Here is an 18,363-nt window from a genome sequence, read left to right on the forward strand (position 1 = left end):
AGAAAGGGTAAAACTGCATGCCTGAAATGTCATTAATGCATCAAAATGACTTGATTTAATTCAGGACTGTTCTGTTTCAAATATTACAACTTTGAGGATAACTGCAAAAGAGATATTTTCTTTCTATTATATAAATAAATCCCACCCATAAAACTCGTTAATTGCAGCCTATTGTCAAACTATAAACCAGGACAGCACGCAAACAGCATGAACATCATCAATTATTGCCTTTATTCAATACATATCCTGCCTGATGAACAGTAAACATTTATCTAGAGGCAATTTTTCAGTTACAAGAAACATTAACAGTTCCCTAACACAGCCCTCTGCTGTTGCCACAGATACAACCTGCTGTGTATTTGTACATTCTGACTCTATGATCCACGTTAAAGCAGTTGTAAACGTTTCTGAACTGGGAATGAAAAATGCGCGCTCCCGGGGGCGTGTCCGCCGCTGACCTGCCGTTGCTTTAGTAACGGTTTGTTTTCCTCCAACTTGACTGCAGTCGGTAATAGAGGACTTCATAACTGATACACTTGGTGGTTGTCAGCCGCATGAAACAAGGTATGTGTCCGAAACTACTCTTGTATTTTTTGCCGTCTTGTTTTAACGTGCCAACGTTTTAAGTTTTGTGAAGAACAACACTGTGTGTGATGTCAGTTTGTAGTTTCACTGTAGTTAGCCAAATGAACTTTGGGGCTAATGCTAACGCTGGAAACGTTACTTGTTGTGTGTTCTGATGAGGGTGAATCTCCTAACAGGCACAATTCCTTCTGACATATCCTATGTATACATTGTTATCCAGAAGTTTGGCGTCACCCAGACAATTTCATGTTTCCCGTGAAAACTCACACTTTTATTCATGTTCTAACATAATTGCACAAGGGTTCTCTAATCATCAGTGAGCCTTTCAACACCATTAGCTAACACAATGTAGCATTAGAACACAGGAGTGATGGTTGCTGGAAATGTTCCTCTGTACCCCTATGGAGATATTCCATTAAAAATCAGCTGTTTCCAGCTAGAATAGTCATTTACCAACAATGTCTAGACTGGATTTATCATTCATTTAACGTTGTCTTCAATGAAAAAAAAGTTTTTCTTTCAAAAATGAGGTCATTTCCCAGTGACCCAGAACTTTTTAACAGTAGTGTATCTATAGCCAGTTTAGAGTCTTGATGGAATGCATTTTCCTTTGGTTTTGTGTGTTTTTGTTTCTCTTTAACCAAGCGAAAACACATTTTTATTTATTTGTTTACCATTTCCTGTTTCAGTTCTTCCTTCCTGCACTGGCTGTCGATGGAGAAGATGTCTGTCCTGGACCTCAGCGCTCAGCAGGGGGGAAAGCCCAATCTAATGAATATTGAGCTCATGCTGAATAACTCAGGGCTCTTCAGAGCACAGTGCAAGAGGCTGCTCGAAGAAACGGACAAAGCTTGCAAGCGCATGCAGGACGATGACCATAAGCGACTCGGTAAGTTAAAAAGCAGTTGCTTTGTGTTTCACACAGAAAGACAACTGCAAGATTGCTGAGGATGTTTTCTCTTCTGCTGCTCAGACCAGCGGATCAGAGACATCCAGTTTTTGAAGAAGGAGCTGGAGTTGAAGCTAGAGGAGATTACTTTGGAGATTGATGTCCTTATAGCATTACAGAGCAGAGTAGTGAATGCCCTGGAGGCGACCAAAGAGCCTCTGAGAGTCACTGTTCTCTGTCTGGAGGAGAGGTGAGGATCTTTAACAATCTGAAGGAGAACATTTGTGAAACTTTCCTTGTTCTCACATCTCTTCTATCAAATAAATGGCAGCTGTCGTTAGTTTGCATCAACTCTGCACGTGAAGTTTAAACTTTTCAAACCAAAATAAGGGAGTGAAGCTCTTTGAATTGAGAAATTAAATGTCAGACTCATCTTCACGTGCTTCTCATTTATATCCTATTCAGTAGTCCTTTTTATTCCAGACATTACTACTGTCTGACTGTACAATAGATAATAGGATTGCTCAGAAGTAGAGAGAACTAAATCACAGTAATAACAATAGTAGTATAAATGCTTGTATCTGTCTGTTGAAGTTTACCATCATGAAGTTACCAAAAAGTAATCGAAATCAAACTTTACAGAATAAATGTGCCGGAAATGAAGGTTAAAATCCACCATCCTCATCCTGCATATAGATATATGCTCTAGCTAAAGCTTTTGTTTATGTTCATGTTTTTTTAATTAAAAAATGTAACATTTTCAAAATAGGACAGTCTGTATTATTGTACATTTCCACGTAAATACGAGAGATTATGATTTCCATCTTGACTCTTATTGGCAGGTTAAAAATATAAAAATGACAAATAACTTAATACCATACCTGAACAAAGATACACAAACAAACAGCAACACACAGTGCACACAAACATACAAAGGCTGCAGGACCAAGGCAAGTTACTAAGCAATAATTAAATGACATTTTCACATGATAATATTGCAAATATGATTTTGTTGCTATTGCACATGTCCCTCGATAACTATTGGACAGTGTTATACTACACTTACCCCTCTGTTGCTGTTACACAAGATTCCACCACATATATCTGTCTGACACTTTTACAAATAATTGTATTGAGGATTCAGCATTCTGAGTCCACCAAGTTATCTTCAAGATGCATTTTTGTATGCAGGCAACATAAACGCTGCTTTGTGTTTCTTGTATAGAAACAAATGCTCCAAATATTTAGGAGATGCAAATGCAGATGATGAGCAGATGAGCGATGGTTATCTTGTTCTGTGGTCTTTCAGAAAGAAACGTTTCCCTTCTGAGAACCTGCATGATGATGTGGACAGAGAGCTGCTGAAGGAGAGGGATCTTATTAAGGGGGTGGCTTCTCTCCTGCAGCGTGTAGTAGAGCAGATCACTGAGCAGATACGGTAGGAAAGAGGCCATGCATGAGTAGAAACGCACTATAAAGGGGTCACTTGCCAGTACATCAATATAAAATCTGTTGTTTTGTATTCCAGACTGAACCGGTCTGCCAAGTACCGTTTAGAGAAAGATCTAAAGGAGAAATTTGAGGCCCAGTGCATCGACAACTCCTGTGTATTAATGACCACCCATTCTGTCAACGACCTGCAGAAGTCCCAAAACACAAACGCTGTTCTGCCGAGGTGAACTACTACCACCTTCTCATTTCCTCAGTACATAGAGAAAATTAATATAATATCTGAAAGACCCTTCAAAATTCTACATGTTTGCAGTATTTGAAATCATTTTCAGTGCAAATATAAAAGAGGACTTGGACATTTCACTTTAAGACTTCTGCATAGATCTGGGAAGTCGGGAAATGTACAAAAAGAAATGCTGGTTGTTCCAGGTTTTCATAGGTTTTTAAACATCTCTCAGCTTGACAGTGACTCCAGAGTTCTGGGAGAACATCTCAGACAAAAACATTGCAAAGGCGGAGTACCAGAAGACCAACTCACTGTCCCTGAAGGCCCTGGTGGAGTCTGTCCTGGAGCAGACGGCTGCTGACATGCGGAAGCAGGTCCAGGCTACAACAGCAGCCTTTCAGCTTAACATCCAGGAAGTCAAGAATACCAAGAGCCAGATGGAGGATAAACTGCCAAAGGTAGGACAGAGAGTCGCATATTCTGTATATTTGGCAGACTGAGTGAGCTGTGAGCAGAAACAAAATCAGAGATGTAAATCTATCCATTCTCTATACACAGCTTAGTCCTCATTTGGGTCTCTGGAGGGCCGGAGTCTATCCCAGCTGACTTATTGTGAAGGCAGGGGACACCTGGACTGGTCACCAGTCTGTCGCAGGGCTACATATAGAGACAAACAATCACTCTCACATTCACACCTACGGGCAATTTAGAATAGTCAGTTAACCTCAGCATATTTTTGGACTGTGGGAGGAAGCCAGAGAACCCGGAGAAAACCCACACATGTACATGGAGAACATGCAAACTCCATGCAGAAAGATCCCAGGTCCAGGCCGGGATTTGAACCAGGGATCTTGCTGCAAGGCGAAAGTGCCAACCACTAATCACTTTTAATGTTAAATATATTAATTATAGTATAACCAGCCCGATATAACGTTTCTACAGCTCTACTGTGTAATGACCTGGTGTGACGCCTCTGTTCCCTCTAGATTCTGTCTGAGATTACCAGCCAGCAGAGGATCAGAGAGGACCTCCAAGTGGCCATCACAGAGAATGAGCAATGTCTGAGTCTGGCTCAGGCCCGGCTGGCACTGCGCCGCCAGAGGCCTGGCAAAGAGCAATGCTACGATCCAGCACAGTCCCAGCTCCTCGCTGAGGTCCAGCAGCTCACTGCTAACATCAACAGGTACAGCCAGCACACTCTCACCTCTCATGTGAGGGGACAATGAAAGGACTACATTTCACAGTTAAAATCTTTTGTGCTGCTTAAGCTGCTGTAACCAAGAATACGCAATATGAATATAACAATGTGAAGGTTTAAAAAATAAAGGTCAAAGCTTCAATGCATGTTAGGAGGTAAATGTAAAGGCACGGTGGAGGTTTTCAGACAAAAGAAAGCTTCATTATTGACACAGAAATACATAGAAAGAGTCTCTGCCACATTGTTATGGTCTGGTTTTGAAGGATGTGCGTGTTTGTTTTCTATCAAGGTTCTTCCCACATTGTCGGATGTATGATTAACAGATATTAATGTTCAGGTAGTCATTGTGTGGCGTCTCTGTGCTCTCAGACTTTGTGGTGAGGTGGTCCAGTCTGAGGAGGAGCAGAGGGCTCTGGTTCACTGCCAGCTGCAGCTGCAGGAACACATCGATGTGGAGGCCAACACTCTCTACATTGATGAGGTCATCTGCTCTCAGCACAGGAAGCCCATCATCATACACAACTTCTGAGCATCAGCAGCAGGACGTCTACGTGTAAGCAGTATTCATTTTAAAACGCAGTCATATAAAATTGACTTTGAGAAATCTAGCGCTGTTTTTTTTTCCCTCTTTCTTCTTTCTTGAGTAAACTTGAGAGTTGTTGGTATAAGAGTGATGTAACTTTGTTTCTGTGTTGTCATGTGAGTTTGTGTGACCTTCTTATGATGGGCTTACATTTTACATTTAGTAAAACCAAGTGAACCAGAATTAAAGAGAGATGAATCAATTTTGAGATGTTTGCTTGCCCAAATTAAAATAATAAAGAACAAATTTGCCTGATTTTCTGGCTTAGCAGAAAAGCAAAGGCAAACTCATGATGGACCGACAGAAAAGCTTTAATTTAGTCTCTTCTGAGGAAAAGCTGTTGGTCAGATTAATTGAGCAATATGGAAAAAACGGGAAAAATCCACAATAGCGATAAAAGAGAGTGCCTGTCAGACACAGTCTTTCTTTGAGGAACTTAATTAATTTGCTCAATCCATCTCAAAAAGGCCTTTTTAAAGATCAAACCTCCTAAAGAATAAGTCAGTACTGGATCATGTTTCATACTGGAAGTTAAAGTTTTGATGCAACAGGATTAAACTGTAAGTTTAGTGTAAAAACTAAACTGAGCTTCAAAGAGTGGATGAAAATGATTATTCTTTAGAAGTTTCCCTTAAAAGTTTTATTTAAAAATAAAAATCCCCAAATTTGGCAAGAAATAAAAATTTTAAAAAAGGTTGTAAATATTTTCAAAAAATTAATAAAAATCCTCTAAAAATCAAAAAAATATCTAAAATGATTGCATATATATCAGTAAAACTTCTAATATTTAATAATATCTAATATTCTAATATCACATTTTTTAGCATTTCTTTTTTTCCACCAAAAATTTCTCAAAAATTTCCCAAAAAAATGTGAAAATGTGGAAGTTTTCACTGTGAAAATATAAATATTTTTTCCACATTTTTAAACTTTAAAACGGGTCAATTTGACCAGCAGGACGACACGAGGGTTTAAAACAAGATCAATTTAAGATTGTTTGACTTATTTAAGATGCATTTTCTTAAAACAAGTCCCTCCATCTTACTGATGTCACTTGTTAAGTGAATTTGTCAAGTGGGATGAGACATTTTGACTAAAAATAAGGCAACAAAACTTGGTAAGATTTTGAGTTTTTGCAGTGTGGAGACGTTTTCTACATGGTACAGTAGAGGAGGCTTCATCATGATCTGGGTTTTTTCCTTCAATGGAACAGCGGAGCTTCAGGTTGTGTAGGGCGTCAAACAGTAGCTGGCTATGTGGAGATGTTGACTGAGGTCTTCGTCTGTGCAGTAATGACTGGCTATTTAATGACTGGCTATTTGATCAGGACAACGCTGCAGTTCACAACGCCCGCCTGACAAAGGACGTCATCCAGGAGAACAACACCAGTCATTTGGACCATCCTGTGTGTTCCCCTGATCTAAATCTAACTGAGAACATTTGGGGATGGATGGCACGCTAAGTCTATGAAAAATGGACATCAGCTCCAGACAGTGGATGCCCTTGATGAAGCCATCTTCACCACTTGGAGCAACGTTCCCACCAGCCTCCTGGAAACACTCACATCAAGAATGCCCAAACAAATTTTTGAAGCGATCCACAAGAACGGTGGAGCTATTCATTACTGACACTGCTTTTTTTTGACGCTGCTGCTTCTGTTTTGAGGGGGGTTTCAACTTTTTTTTTTTTTTTTTAGCTATGGTCTTAAACTTTTGATCAGCAGAAAGCTCCACTCTCCACACTGATTGGATAGGTCTTTAGGTTTGGTTAAAAAAAAAGTCTTGAAGTCTGAATCTGTTTTTGTGACTTTAATATGCTGCAGTTTAAGGAGGAAGTGATCGGCCATACTGTCCACTACTTTTCTCTCTGGTGATACATCCTCCAGCACACATGGAAAACATCGTATGGATATGTCAACATACATAAACACAAGCTTTAATAATATGGATTTTTGCTGGATTAAAAATCTGGAAGAATATCTGAGACCCAGTCAGGTTTCTGTCTTATTTAATTTGTAAGAGATGGATGTGTTAATTAAGCCAAACAAACAAAACATAGGCCAGTGTTCATCAGGGGCTGAAAACAAACTATGAAAGCCATAAAACTGTGACAAACTAAAAAGTGTCTAGAAGATTCAACATGACAGAGAGGACAGCAGTATGAACACAAAGCAATGGCAAATCAGTGAGGCAAATATTACTTACATTCTCATGAGAGCATACATCCCATCACTCACTTCGTCATCTGGAGTTTTTCAGAAAAGACCATCCACCCAATGCACTTTACTGTGACATGAAAACTGTGATTGTTCGGCGGCTTTACAGTTCAGTAGCTGTGCTTGTAGTTTACAGATTGTTCTTTGCAAAGATATCAGGAGTGTCAAGTTTACTTTCTGAACTAGTATTTTCTTTGTGGAAGCACAAACTTGTACAAGAACCAAAGGTGAATAAAACTAAATGTAAACACTCGGATAAACATGAGAAAGAATCCCAAAGGTCTGTAGCAGCTGAAATTCCATTCCAGCAGCCCAAATGCTCTCCAATATGAATGTGAGGCAGCTTATCCATCCTGACCTGTTGTCTCCTTCTATTTCAAGAGGATGTGAATTTGGCACTTTGTCTAAAAACACACAGAGAACAAACGGGAAACCGGTTACTTTAGGAAATCTCTAACAGTGTGTACATAAATATTCAACACAGTGTGATTTAGGAAGGTTACCTCATGCCAGCGCAGCGTGATGAGGGGCAGGGCCAGATGACAGTGTGGGCAGGTGCTGATCTGGTGAGGGTCGGCTTCGTTATCCCAGCGAGCTTGGCTGGGTCTGTCTGACAGACGTGCCCGAAAGGTGCTGCTAAGCTGAGCAGCGGCTCCCAGCCCAGAAACATCCTCCTCATCCTCCTCATCCTCACTGTCTTTCTCTTCGGCCTCCTCATCATCTGATCTGGTGGCTCCAGCACACTTCAGCTGGAAACAGGAGAAAAGCATTGCCCTGATGACTGCATGTTTAGTAGAAGAGGAGAAGTAGAAGCATAAGAGAGAAAAACGAATGCTTTCTTTTTCATAAATATAAAGTTATTTCATAAGATGCTCCACTGCTTCATGTAATACAGCCACAGCCTTAATCTGGTAGGACCCTTCGTTTACGGTGTTTAAGGTTAGAAAACTAGCTGATTGTTGCTGTTCAACACATTACCCAGTCAATTCACTGCTTGTTTTCATTTGTGCGACTTTTAAAGTAGCAAAGCATTTTAACTAAGCCAACTGCTGAATGGCACAGCGGCTCTGTGGTTAGCACCGTCACCTCGCAGCATCCCGGCCTGGGATCTTCATGCATGGAGTTTGCATGTTCTGCATTCTCCAGGTTCTCCAGCTTCCTCCCAGGCTTTGTGGTGAGTCCAAAAACATGCTGAGGTTAAATGGTGATTCTAAACTGTCCCTAGGTGTGAATGTGAGTGTGATTGTTTGTCTCTATATGTTATCCTGTGATAGACTGGTGACCTGTCCAGGTTGTTTCTTGTCAGCTGGGATAGGCTCCAGACCTCCATGAGGATTAAACAGTGTATAGATAATGGAGGGATGTATGATTGGTAAATGGTAGTTAAACATGTAGCTTTACCTTATAATCTTGACATTTTCACAAAATTACAAGGTCACAACTGAATTGCTAAGAAAGGCATAAATATTTGTTCTAAAAAATCCCCATGCTGCATCTTAACCAATGCTTATCTGAAGAATTGAGCCCATAACGTGTGAAAAATGCTTGAAAATACCTGATGTTCTTCTAGCTCCTCAGCTGGAAACGATCCCATACATCTTCTGCAGCTCACTATTTCTACTTCTGTTGTTGAGAAAGGGAAGGCAAGAATGAAACAGCGGGAGAAGCAGTATTCCGGAGGTTGACTGAGATTTCTCGGTGAATGCAGCGTTCCCTTACTTGTACTGGGAGCGCCGCTGTTAGCCAGAGGAGGACTTGAGTCGCCGTCGGCGGCTGAGCAGGTCATCTGGTGCTCAGGCTGGTCCCTCAGTTTGACGTAGCGGCCGCAGTCCCTGCAGAGCTCGGTGCGACTCCCACAGACCAGACAGTGCTGGTCCAGCTCCTTCCACGGTAACTCCAGATCACAGAACACACAGCTCTGCAGACGCTCCTCACACTCATCAGCCTGGGATCAGAGCACAGCAGATGATAAATCACTGGTCTGGGGCACAGAGTGTGTTCACATTTTACTGCAAATCTGTCTAATGTAACATCAGATAGTGTTCAGGTACAAAAGTAACATAAGAGTCTGTTAAATCAAAGCAATAGTGCACTTTGAATGCTCACTCATACTCATCAGTGAGTGGTCAATGGTTATAGTCGTGATCACACTGGGACTGATCCAATGTGATTAAAAAATGTCTGCACCTTATGCAGTTTACTGCAACCGTTTTCTTACTATCTGTAAAAATGACTTCAAACCACTGTGCCTTGAAATGTGTACATACTGTATATTGACTTTTAATTCATTTAGTATTTCTATATATTTTAAAATGAGAAGTATTTTGTTTATATAGTATTGTAGAGCAAGTTTTTTTTTAGAGTATATACTAACCTTTAATGTTAATCTGGTTACTAACCTGCCTTTTCTATCCATCTATCTATCTATGAATTCCACATTTTCCCTAATGCAGGCTTTCATTAAACTGATCATGTAACTATGAGGTCATCAGAGTTTTTTCCTCTTCATGCAGTCGAATGTTTTATCCTGTATTACTGTTTAACATTGTAGTGTTTGCCTTTCTTGTCACCACTGACACTCAGGAGACACAATCTGTCATTATTGTGTGTTTGTTGTCACTATAAAAACCCTGTGATCTCTGCGTGACAGGTGAAGTCGAGACAGACTCACACTTCCTCTTAAAATGTGACCAAATCAAAGACGGCAGAGCAACAGATTCTATTAATAGAGGGACGTGTAGCACATCTAGCAGCGGAATATGTGACTGCCTGTGACAAACTGAGGGACACGTGATTAAAAAATGCATGAAAATGACAAAAAAAATATCACCGAATCACTTAAAGCATCTCTGAATATGACAAATAATTAACATGGCATAGTATATTATATATACATGCAAATCACACATATTTACTGTTTTTCTACTTTTTGCCATTCTCCTGTTCTCTTTAACCTCTTATTGATTTTGTCCTGTTTAATAATTTTAATTGTGTTTTTTTTTTACAAACCCTTTAAAACTTAAATATAGAAAAAAATAGCAAAAATAACATGGAAAATCTGTAAAACCTAAAGATGGAAAATAATGACCAAAAATTATACTGTATATGAAATAAAAATATAATAAGAATAAATAATATAACTGATGTATTTTTGTTGCAAAGGATTTTGTTCCCACCCCATTTTTAGTTACACCCTTGATGCTTTGGCAGTTTTGTTCCCCTGACATTCATACCAACAGAGTGATTTTTTAAAAAAAAAAGAGACAGTTTGTGTTGCTTTAAAGCTGTACAACACGATACTGTACCTCACCATCTGTCAGTATAAACAGTCCCGAGCAGCAGCACTCACCTCATGGTCTGCTAGCTGACAACGCTCCATCTTCTTGCTACATTTGGTGCATCTCACCTGTAAACAAACAGAGTAGTGAACTTGCAGAGAAAACACAATCATGCGGTGCGTGTCTGAAGCTGTGTCACTTCGGCTGCAAGGCAAACATTTGTTGCGTTGGACCCTGCCTCCCTTTTGGGGGCAAAGAACAAGATCCCATAACTTAGTATGAAGACAGTTTATTCTAAAACTAACCAGTGCAATGTCCTGTGATGTAATGCAACATGACTGTGTGTGTTCGGTTGTGTGTACCAGAGTGTGTTGCTCCTCCTTGTGTTCGGCCAGCTGGTCTCTGGGAACGGCCTCATCACAGTCAGGACAGAGACACAGGAAACGGCTGCAGTGTGTTTCATGCAGAGCGAAGTTGGCCTCTGCAACCTCCTTGTGGCTTTAAGAGAGAAGAAAAATGATCATCATCTGTCTGTTTGATTTAGGGAACACTTATAAAAATGACATCAATCAAATGTAGTCACACGTGACATCACTGTAATGATCATAAATGTGGATATTGTCATACGAGATGCTATGAGAAAATTAGCCATTTACAGTGTTTGTCTTGGGAAGCAGGACATTGTGTTTTGATATATTTGTTGCTTTTAATTTTCCAAATCTGCATAAAAACTTTAGAAAAGCATCCAATAAAAATAAAATGTAAGAAAATGTGATATTGTGCCTTGTGGGTCTAACTAGCCAATAGGAGTGGTATGTCAGTTTTCAGAAACTCTCTCCTTCACTTTAACCTGCATCGCAACAGAAAGCTTCATAAAGCTATATTTGTGTTTTTTTCAGTTGACCTTGATTATGATTCATATTTAGACATTTATTCAGCTTCTCTGTATTCAAAAATTTCCAAAAAAAATCTGCACTAGTCATTCTTTGATGTTCCAAATAAATGTGGTCATTGTGTGTTTCATCTGTAATGCAATTATTATGGTTACTTTCTAACACTTAAAATAAATTCTAAACTCGTAGTTATTAGAGATGAAACATGTTGAACAAACTCAGTTCTGCAATTAAAATATTAGAAGGAAAGTGTCTTTTTGAGTGATATGGAGGGCAGCCAGTGTCACAGAAATATTAATAAAACATTTCATTTACAAGAATGACTACCTAATTTTATAGTAAAAAATTAATTTGTTTCCACATGAGCAAATAAATCTATGCGCAACTAGATTAAATGACAAAAAATAAATGAAAAAAATTTAAATAATTTTCAGATAAAATATTCATCAATTGATAGATGGTTTAAGTGGAAGAATTAAGCACAAAAAAAAACAACATTAACGGTCAATGGATACATCATTTAAAAATAAACAAATTAAAGAATACACCAGGGTGTTTTTACTAAAAACAAAATCCATCATGTCACATGTCAGCCCTGGCTTACACCAGGAAGCTGTTGAATTTAGCAGCATTTCCTAGAATTCCCTCTGAGTCTCTGATCAGAAACACACCCTTTATCACCTCCCAGTGAGCTTCTGCCAAACATCCTTCTATCTGAACTTAGCAGGAGCTCCATGGTGAAAGTGAAAGTGAACTGTTTGTTTTCCTCCAACTGTCTATTAAACTCCAGTTAGTAGTTAACTCTGCCCTGTTTACAACTCTGAGCTGAATATGGACTGAAAGAGGACTTTAACTGTGACTTTGTACCCCCATGGGCTGTACTATGAGTCAGCATTAATACTTTCTCCTGCAAAACACTACAAACATTTTACACCTTCATACTGTCTTCAATCAGATATTCAGATCCCGCATTTGGACTTCCAGTTTCACACAAATACCGTCTTAACCCTAACCCTATAATGAGTCAAACAGGTTTTAGTTGGGTAAAGGTGTCTGTGATACAATTCCCATTTAAATAATACTACAAATCATTCTGTTACATTTTCTTGCGCCGAACTGTGTCTCCAAACCATCCACATCACTTTACGACCTGCGTTCTGCATATTTACTCGCCAATGATTAAATCAAAGTTACGCTAACAGACTTTGAATGTACTTCTGTGTGTCCTCCTCCAACCAGACTCTCATGAAGTTTGCTCTCACCACTGGCCGCAGGTGCGTGTTGCCTCCTTGCTGTCCATGGAGGGGAATATTTTTTTTTAAAAATCCACTGGGAGGAGAAGATTACCCTGAAATGTCTCAGCTTCTTCGATTCGGTTCAGCAAAACAGAAAGTGAAATCGTGAGATCCGCAACATGTCGTTGTTCTGCTCAGCTGCCACAGGGGGGCGCAGCAGAGGATATCCGGATTTCTTACTGTAGGCCTGACAGAACAACACAAATAGATTTTAATGAACTGTCACATTACTTCTCATTTATACAGAGAGTTTTTAAAAAAAATGCAGCTTCCTATCGTTGATATAAGACTTGAAAAACTACACGAAAAAAAAAGAAACTTTCCATTGGCCTCTACATATGAATCATTATGTCTCTTTCTATTGTGTATAATAGTTACAGTGCAGTATAAGAGTGTCACTGATACTCAGGATTTGGGTGCCACACAGGGAAATAAAAGCTGTCCTTCACCTGTCAGTTTAAAATTATTTTCAGAAACAGATTAAAAGAGTAGCCCTGATACCCGATCTCTTCTATTATATAATTCAACTTCACTGTTTAACTTGGTTATATACAACCTGAACAATAAACAAACAAAAACAAAAAATCTCATACACAAAAGCCCAATAAATCAAAACCAGAAACCAAACACACAACAAAAAATCAAATTCAATTCCAGCATGCTGATAAGGAAAACCCAACAGCAACAACTGGGTACACATTAAATTAACGTAGTGATATGTTTTCATTGTCTTGTACACGTGTTGTACGCATCAGTGTTCTTTAGGGTCATTTTGACTCCAAGCTTTTAGGTGTAGAAAACAGAAGAAATATCAGCATTTTGCATTATTTTGTTTTCATATTTTGCAATTTTGTAAAATGTAAAAACCTTTAGTGCCCTAATTTTTTTTGAAAATGTGTTTGTTTTTCCTGGGGTCAGATTGACACCAGACATAATCCATATTGCTAGTCTTGATAACAGAAAAAAGTTTTTCATTCCAGATGTTACAGAGAACAAAATATGATTGAAACGCCACATTTTCCAATCACAGGTCAGTCAGAGAGATTTTATTTTGATCTGCAAATTTCTCCTTGGTCACATGACAAGTATCCTGGATGTATGAGGGGAGTGGATGGTGGGTTGTTTTATTTAAAGGGCTGTTTAAGCAGTCACCAAACAGACGTCAAGTATCTGATACATACTGTGAACATGGGGAACAACTTTAAATTTAGTAATTTCATGAAGGTTTGAATTGCTGGAGTCAAATTGACCCCAGTGATAGAAGATGTTTATAAATTTGAAGGTAATGGGACGGTTAAAGAGATCAGAGGCAGATGCTGCTAAAAGTAAAATTAGGTTAGAATTTAGTTAAATGATTCAGTTTCTACAGTTGAAGGAGTATTACTTTGTTTTGGTGCCGTTTTGACAACAACACTTATCATGCAGTGTAATCGGGGTACTACCAACTTCTCATTACCTCCGCCAGGAGGTTATGTAATCATCGGAGTTTGTTTGTCTGTTTGTCTGTTAACAGCATAACTCAAAAAGTCATGGACGGATTTTCACCAAATTTTTACAGGATGTCCGGAAGAGCAAAAGTAACAATCGATTAGATTTTGGAGGATTTTGGAGGTGATCCGGAAGCTCTCTGTCCAATTGAGAGATGGCCTGGCGGCCATCTCTCAATTGTCCTTCGACCTTCAAAAAATTCCTGGATCCAGATGGTGTTTCGGATCACCTCCAAAATCTAATCGATTCTTACTCTTGCTCTTCCGGACATCCTGTAAAAATTTGGTGAAAATCTGTCCATGACTTTTTGAGTTATGCTGTTAACAGACAAACAGACAGACACACACACACACAGACGGACAGACAGACAAACGGCATGGCGGAGGTATGCGCTCTCCGAGTGCTTTTCTAGTTAAATATAAAACAGTCAGGTAAAGAAGAATGCGAAACGTGTACAAAGTTTTTAGAAGCACCTTTTAATATATTCAGTAAAAAGTATGGGTTTTTTTTTCAGGGAGAAGTTAAAAGGAGAGCATGTTCACCTCCTGCAGAGCTCCTCCATCACTCAAGAAACAGCGGTCACTCGGAAGAAGCTACTAGAGCAAACTGTTGAGAGACTCTGCGAAGAGCTGAGCACAGTGAGGGAAGCAGAGGAGGCGATGAGAAAAGACCTGGAGGCTTCAAAAAATGAGGTATTTTCTACAAATGCAATGCTATTATTTGTGTGATGGATTATGTTGCACCAAGACATAAAACAACCCGCCTTCATGTGCCTCTGTCCTCAAGTATATCCAACTTTCTTTGGCTTACGGCTAAGTCTGGTTGTCACTAAGCTGGAGGCTGAAAGAAGTGATCTGGAGTGGACACCCAGCTGAGGGAGGCCAGGGTAGGATTAGTTAGAACACTTTCCCATCTCATATGTGTTATTTCATTATCTGCTGCTGAAAGTATTGACTTCTGTCCATGTGAACCTGTGATTGGCAGCGGGAGGTGGGATCTCTGAGCTCTGATCTACAGAGCCAACAGGATGAGAACGAGAGGCTCATGGGAAAAGTGTCTGCTTTAGAGCAGCAGCATGTAAGAGACAGGTCACCATGATTTGTCTACAGTTGGGGGAATCTGCCGTTTAAACTTGAACCCACCTAGACATCTTCTGTCTTAGCCAATCCGAACCATCTTCACCTTGAAGGACACTGTGTGAATGTAAAGGTGTTTCTGTTGTGCTGTGAGGACCGAATGTCCTTTATGAGGTTCTGTCTGTTAGTTTGTAGCTATTGTGCATTAGTAGCGGTCAAATACTCAGTTATTCAGCTTTTGTTATGCAGTCAGTTATATTCATTCATCACATAATTAGTTTCACATGCAACACTCAATATTTATAGCATCAAAACTATTATTGAAATATCATTCCCAACACCATTACTATCATAATTTCTTTTATGCATGCAAGTCAGTCAGTGGTGCCAACATCATGACTGAGAGAAGTAGTTAGGATGCTCAGATTCTCTGTTCTTATGTCGATGGTTGCATGCAGCATGTTGACCACACGCTGAAGGATCTATCTGACCAGAACAAGTTGACCTATGAAAACAGGAAACATAAAGTACAGCACACATGCAAACACTTATTAGAGATCAGCCTTAGTGTCTCATTTTTAAGAGAATAACCTGTACTTTAAGAAAAACACACAAAAATAACTTAGAAAACATTGAATCCAGATTCCTGAAAAACTCCTCAGTAAGTCTGGAAGACTCTAAATTGCTTGTGTTGTACGTCGCTTTGGACAAAAGCGTCTGCTAAATGAAATTGTAGAATTGTAGAATTGTAGGAAAGGCAGTAAAGTTCACTCATGACTGTCTGCAGGCAACAAGGACAAACTGACGCACAGTTGTTGCCACAGTGGATTGTGTTGTGGAGTTTCAGCCCAGCAGCAAACACTGCCACTTGGAAGCAAATGCAAATTTTGGCAAGAAGTTAAGTGAATTATCATTAAAAAAAATTGTCTATCCATCCATTTTCTGGCATTTGTCCAGATTTAAGTAGCAATAATTTTCTTAATGAAATTATTGTTATATACTGCTGGGATGAATTAAAATGTGACATTAGAAATAGTTTTACATAATTGGCCCTATGGATTTTTTCATTATACTTTTATATTTAAAAGATGTAAATTTACAGTCTGTGTGGTGCACTTTAATGGACAACCTGTATACACTTCACACCTGCATTAACTCATTTTTTGAGGGTCTTGGGCCAAAGAAGCAATCTGTGTATAGCATAAAGCAAATAAAGTCAATATGGTAAACATATTTCCCAACAGTTACACATTTACACATCCCTTTTCTATGGAGCTGTCAGTGCTGTTAGTGATGCTTGTGTCCAACTGTAGATGTGATTGGTCTGGTCTACAACATCAATACAAAGAACTATGTGTCTTTTTAGCTGTCAAACACTCAGATCTGTTAATTACAATCAAATTGGGAGATACAAGGATATTAGGAGCTTTTTTAAAAGGTTCCTGTTGTGCCTGGATTCTGAGATGATAAGAATGTTGAGAATTGTGTAGCCTTGGGCAATAAAACCAAGACAAAGAGTAGAAAGATGCTAAAATGCTTCATGGATTTAAGAGGAACTACAGGATGGGATCTTTTCATATAAACACAGGAATTTAGTCTGTGATAGTTGAATGTCCATTATTTAAATAATTCTTCTCAGGCCTTAAAGGGACAGAGCACTCTCCTGAAATGTGATCATTTTAATTTATAAAATATGATTATTATAGCATAGTCTATATAAGCTTTTTACAGTTATGTGACTGCAACAACGAATTCCATTTTAGTGGATTATAAGTTACTTACAAGAAACAATATCAGAGAAGATTTTATATTTATATATTTATATATAAATATATTTATATATATTTTTATACTGACTAGGCGTAAACTAACCGTGACGTCACCCGTTGGTTTCAACGTCGAGAAAATGAAGCCCGGATTTTGCTACTTCCTGGTCGCCATTTTGGATTTTTTGGAGCCAGTGACGTAAAAAGCGTCATCAAACAAACTGGACCGGAGAGCAACTCGGGGCAGGACTAGTCTATGGGACTGTCAATCAAGTATAGCCACGCCCCCTGGCTCTGCTAGCTTTAACGATTTATTTAAAATTCAGTATTAATTTATTTTAAGATCGGCCACCTGATCTCTCATTTTGACCATGAAAACTAACGGGAAAATAATCCTGAGCTGTAGAAAATCAGTCTATCAAATTTTATTTTTTCCAAAAATGAATTGGGGTCTATGAAGCAAAAACTTTTTGGAGCCAGCCCTAGCGGACGGCGTGATATTGCAAGTTTTTGACACTTCCGGGTGGGCTTCAATTTTGGAGCCAGATGCTACGTCCACTTTATATACAGTCTATGGTATTGACGCATACTCCTGATAATCAAGAAATTTTAGCCATCACTGGTCTAGATTTCAGATCTATATTTCCTTTTATACAAACAACCAAACCTTTGTCTGACCACAGCACATCCTTTTAATGTGCCTCATATGCGTTTTTATAAATAAACAAAGCTTGGAAGCACTAAGATAAATTTTGTTGTGCTGCAGATCAGCAAGCTGCTGGGTATCTGTGGACCAGCAGAGGGCGCTGTCTGTCCATCCTCCCATAGCAGACTCCAGCTCAGCAACCAGACATCTCATCGGGAGCTGGAGGGACGAGAACAGGAGCCAGCCACTCTCAAGAAGGACAGGTCAGAGCTGAAAAGGGCCATGAAAACCCTGCATGTTAAGATGAGAAACCTGAAAATAAATCAGTGGAATATCTGAAGAGTAAATGAAATTATTTATGCCTGTAATCATGTATGGGTGTCTTATGAAAGATGAGACTTTGGCATTTTAGGTGAGCTGAAAGACACACTGTTTTGTTACTCATTCACTGTACCAAATATATGACATAATACAGGAGAAAAAAACATATAACAATACATTAAATAGGCATTATTAGTGTAATGGAATTATTGATTTAAATGTGTCAAGAGTACCTCAAGCGGTACAACTGATTTGAGCCAATGTTTGTTTTCCTTCGTGGAATATGAATGTATTACAAGAGTGTTATTTGCACATTAATGTGCATAAAATGTGCATGTCTGGCTCATATAAAGCTGTGTTTCTGGTGATATTCTGTGTGGCTTTCCTCTGTGCCAGGGTGCAGGCTCAGAGAGAAATCAGAAAACATCAGGCTCAAGTGGAGAAACTCCAGG

The 18,363-nt window shown here is 39.1% G+C and overlaps 2 protein-coding genes across 3 annotated transcripts; one reads left to right on the forward strand and one right to left on the reverse strand.

The window, feature by feature from the left end:
• The first annotated feature begins 463 nt into the window (after positions 1 to 463).
• On the forward strand, positions 464 to 16,100 carry tekt1 (tektin 1). 2 transcript variants are annotated; one of them, XM_051957761.1, is made up of 9 exons: positions 464 to 564; positions 1,275 to 1,474; positions 1,559 to 1,724; positions 2,784 to 2,912; positions 3,003 to 3,149; positions 3,385 to 3,610; positions 4,139 to 4,335; positions 4,720 to 4,903; positions 14,617 to 16,100. In XM_051957761.1, the coding sequence occupies exons 2-8, from the start codon at positions 1,300 to 1,302 to the stop codon at positions 4,877 to 4,879; spliced, it is 1,200 nt and encodes a 399-aa protein (XP_051813721.1). In that variant the 5' UTR covers positions 464 to 564; positions 1,275 to 1,299; the 3' UTR covers positions 4,880 to 4,903; positions 14,617 to 16,100. The 2 variants fall into 2 exon arrangements, with proteins under 2 accessions (XP_051813721.1, XP_022064885.2); XM_022209193.2 differs by lacking the exon at positions 14,617 to 16,100 and having other exon boundaries at positions 4,720 to 5,135.
• Positions 6,924 to 12,848, reverse strand: xaf1 (XIAP associated factor 1). The gene is made up of 7 exons (XM_051957762.1): positions 12,582 to 12,848; positions 10,789 to 10,924; positions 10,498 to 10,554; positions 8,868 to 9,093; positions 8,704 to 8,771; positions 7,652 to 7,897; positions 6,924 to 7,552 (listed from the first exon to the last, which is right to left on the reverse strand). The coding sequence occupies exons 1-7, from the start codon at positions 12,617 to 12,619 to the stop codon at positions 7,520 to 7,522; spliced, it is 804 nt and encodes a 267-aa protein (XP_051813722.1). The 5' UTR covers positions 12,620 to 12,848; the 3' UTR covers positions 6,924 to 7,519.
• Positions 16,101 to 18,363: the final 2,263 nt, after the last annotated feature.

The sequence above is a fragment of the Acanthochromis polyacanthus genome, chromosome 13 (genome assembly GCF_021347895.1).
Source record: "Acanthochromis polyacanthus isolate Apoly-LR-REF ecotype Palm Island chromosome 13, KAUST_Apoly_ChrSc, whole genome shotgun sequence".
Classification (NCBI taxonomy): domain Eukaryota; kingdom Metazoa; phylum Chordata; class Actinopteri; family Pomacentridae; genus Acanthochromis; species Acanthochromis polyacanthus.

What these genes read in the sequence shown, in the direction of transcription:
- tekt1 (XM_051957761.1), top strand. Translation starts at nt 1,300, where the DNA reads ATGGAGAAGATGTCTGTCCTGGACCTCAGCGCTCAGCAGGGGGGAAAG. An exon ending in ACAAACGCTGTTCTGCCGAG is followed by an intron (nt 3,150 to 3,384) that starts GTGAACTACTAC and finishes AACATCTCTCAG; the next exon opens with CTTGACAGTGACTCCAGAGT. An exon ending in CTCACTGCTAACATCAACAG is followed by an intron (nt 4,336 to 4,719) that starts GTACAGCCAGCA and finishes CTGTGCTCTCAG; the next exon opens with ACTTTGTGGTGAGGTGGTCC.
- xaf1 (XM_051957762.1), bottom strand. Translation starts at nt 12,619, where the DNA reads ATGGACAGCAAGGAGGCAACACGCACCTGCGGCCAGTG. An exon ending in AGGAGGAGCAACACACTCTG is followed by an intron (nt 10,555 to 10,788) that starts GTACACACAACC and finishes GTTTGTTTACAG; the next exon opens with GTGAGATGCACCAAATGTAG. An exon ending in CAGCGGCGCTCCCAGTACAA is followed by an intron (nt 8,772 to 8,867) that starts GTAAGGGAACGC and finishes TCTCAACAACAG; the next exon opens with AAGTAGAAATAGTGAGCTGC.